Source organism: Patiria miniata, unplaced genomic scaffold (genome assembly GCF_015706575.1).
Source record: "Patiria miniata isolate m_02_andy unplaced genomic scaffold, ASM1570657v1 HiC_scaffold_10, whole genome shotgun sequence".
NCBI classification, from domain to species: Eukaryota; Metazoa; Echinodermata; class Asteroidea; order Valvatida; family Asterinidae; genus Patiria; species Patiria miniata.
This window is the reverse complement of record NW_024037048.1, coordinates 16,811,704-16,814,266: the sequence shown is the minus strand read 5'-3', so window position 1 is coordinate 16,814,266 and position 2,563 is coordinate 16,811,704. Positions and strand designations below refer to the sequence as shown.

Sequence of the window (2,563 nt, the reverse complement as noted above, 5' to 3'; positions counted from 1 at the left end):
GGAAACCAATCAGGAAGGAAAATTTGAAAGCATTTGGTCTGAATAAATTGTGTCCAGGTCTTGGAAAAGACCAACGTTAGTGCTGAAAAAAAAGCGAAAAACCTGGACAAATCTGGTTTAATGATCTTGTTATACATTTTGCAACTTTGACTTAATTTTTTAAAGACCTGCTTAAATTTTACTCAAACTGTTCATCAAAATTCATTCCGCAAAGTCTTCTTCAAGTACTCAACTGTGAGTACACATTTCGGTACTCAAAATACTCATCGAAATATTCATTAAAATAATTCACCAGAGGTACACAAGACTTGTAAAAAGGTACTCAACTAATACAAAACCTCAGGATTCATTGAAAACAAATGAATCGACTCATAAAGTAGTACTCAGTAAAAAGTAGTCTACTTGTCAAAAAAATGCTCAACTCATACTCGACTTATCGCAGACTGCTTCACTCGTCAAGCAGACTCGACTTAAAAGACCGAAATTATCAAACAGTACCTCAATCCACTTAAAACTGGTGTTCCAGAATCCCTAACTTATCTCAACTAAACTCAACGTAAATAGATTCACGTTTCAAACACAGGCAAAGTTCTTGTATTAATTTTCCATTGATTAGAAGCTGGAGTCATTCTGAACGACTGCAACACACAATCTTTGGACGACTTTTATGTGTAGTTGCTCCTCAATGTTTCAAACGTCAAACTTAATTCAACTCTTTGGAATAATTTAGTTCGGCACTTCTCTGAATGCTAGTCTGAAATGCATGTAGTTGTCAAAAGGCACACAACTCATCAAAATGCACAAAACTTGAGCTATCCACGCATACTCAGGTCTGACCCTGATCCCCCTCATAAGCGTACCTGCATGAGTGCCTGTGCCCCGGTTCTTAGCGTAGGGCTTGCTACCATGGCTGGGAATGCCTTGATCTTCTGAACATCCACCCATTTCTCCTGAGAGTCTGTCAGAAGCTCCATCAAATGTGTACTCTGCTCACCCTGTATGAAAGGCGGGACAAAATGTTTCCCCTTAAAGCTTAGCATCTATACTTTACTAAAGAAATTAATACTCTACTAAAATAATAATTAAAAATATAATGTCTCTCAAATTGTTCACAAAAAAAGACAAATCACCCACTCTTTATGACATTTATGTTCATGCTACAAACAACTTGCAACTGTAGCAGATTACTTATGATTCGCAACGCTAGCTTCTGATCACACTGCTTCACAAGGACAAACTTTTGTCAAATCACAGACAAATTGCGACTATAGCAGATTACTTACGATCAGCACTGCTCCGCATATGAGAAGGCTTGTGCTCTTGGTGATATATGGGAGAGGAAGTGAACCAGGGCAGGCCTGCATCCAGGGCAACCAGTCAATGCAATAATCTGTGGCCTGTACAGGGAAATACAACAATCCACAAATTGAAAGGACGAGGGAATAGAACCTGGGACCTCTGGATTGCCGTTCCAGTGCTCTACCAACTGAGCTACCAAGCTGCATCGTGTTTAGTCTCCCGCTTTGTCAACGTCTATGTTAAGAATAGGCATTGGTCAGAATTGTAATGACTCGAGTCACAATTTTATTCAAAATTGATGTTCACGTTACTTTGCGAATACAGAGTCAGTGGACCAGTTATTTTCCTAATTTCAATCACAAAGTACAAATTTAAAGAGATCACTCACTAATGCCTCACTATTCAGCCAAATGACAGCAAGCAATTACTACACAAGTGAACCACTTCTCCAAATTCTGCAGTTTGTTCAGCTCATTCCTGTGCCTGAGGTCTGCCGAGTCTTGGTCTGCACTCTCCTGCACCGATCTCCCCAGGGTGAAGTTATCACAGCCGTACTCCCCGCCCCCAAAGAACCCCACAAGGGGCGTGTCGGGAAAGACCTCGTGAAAGGCTCCGCTTTCCACATCCTCGGCCTGGTAGAAATGGCGCCCTCGCCCAACGCAGCTGAACAAGAAAGCCAGGCTGTGTTTCGCTGGCAATCCCAACCTCTTGAGTGCCTGGAATTTCGAGCGAGCTTTGTCCCTGGTGGTGACGCTGTTATCAAGAACCACAGATGCTGCCCTCACGTTGGGTCCGGAGAATGTCACTGTCAGACAACTGGGCAGTTTCTTGGAGTTTGTTCCCCTGCAACGAATGTAATTTGACATTATTTAATCCAGCAATACCCATGATGATACTAGCCATGGTCAGCCATGACCAATCTGGAATTTGCAAGTATGTCTATCCTTAAACATATTTTAAGTGAGACACGTCCAAGTCTGCATGCTGAATAAAACTAGTGGCCTCGAACCGCCAAGACACACATCCGCACGCCGTAGAATATTTTAAGTTTCGTTCAAAAGAGGGCGCGCCACATCAATTTAGTGGTCTCAACAACGCATCAACACGGATGCTGCACTTGAAAATTGGACAAAAAGAACAATCACGTTTCCGATGAATTACTCAAGAAATACGGAATGGATTTAATTGAAATTTCGTGCAATTAGTTTTCACGATGTGTAGAAGAAGTAGTTTGAATGGCGGGAGAAACTGTGGAGCTATAATA

General features: G+C 41.7%; 1 protein-coding gene across 1 annotated transcript; it reads right to left on the bottom strand.

The window, feature by feature from the left end:
- Window positions 1-1,374: 1,374 nt before the first annotated feature.
- On the bottom strand, window positions 1,375-2,309 carry LOC119739067 (F-box only protein 22-like). The gene is made up of 2 exons (XM_038213906.1): window positions 1,688-2,309; window positions 1,375-1,397 (listed from the first exon to the last, which is right to left on the bottom strand). Exon 1 carries the CDS (start codon window positions 2,163-2,165, stop codon window positions 1,698-1,700), a length of 468 nt encoding a protein of 155 aa, XP_038069834.1. The 5' UTR covers window positions 2,166-2,309; the 3' UTR covers window positions 1,375-1,397; window positions 1,688-1,697.
- Between the last annotated feature and the right edge of the window lie 254 nt (window positions 2,310-2,563).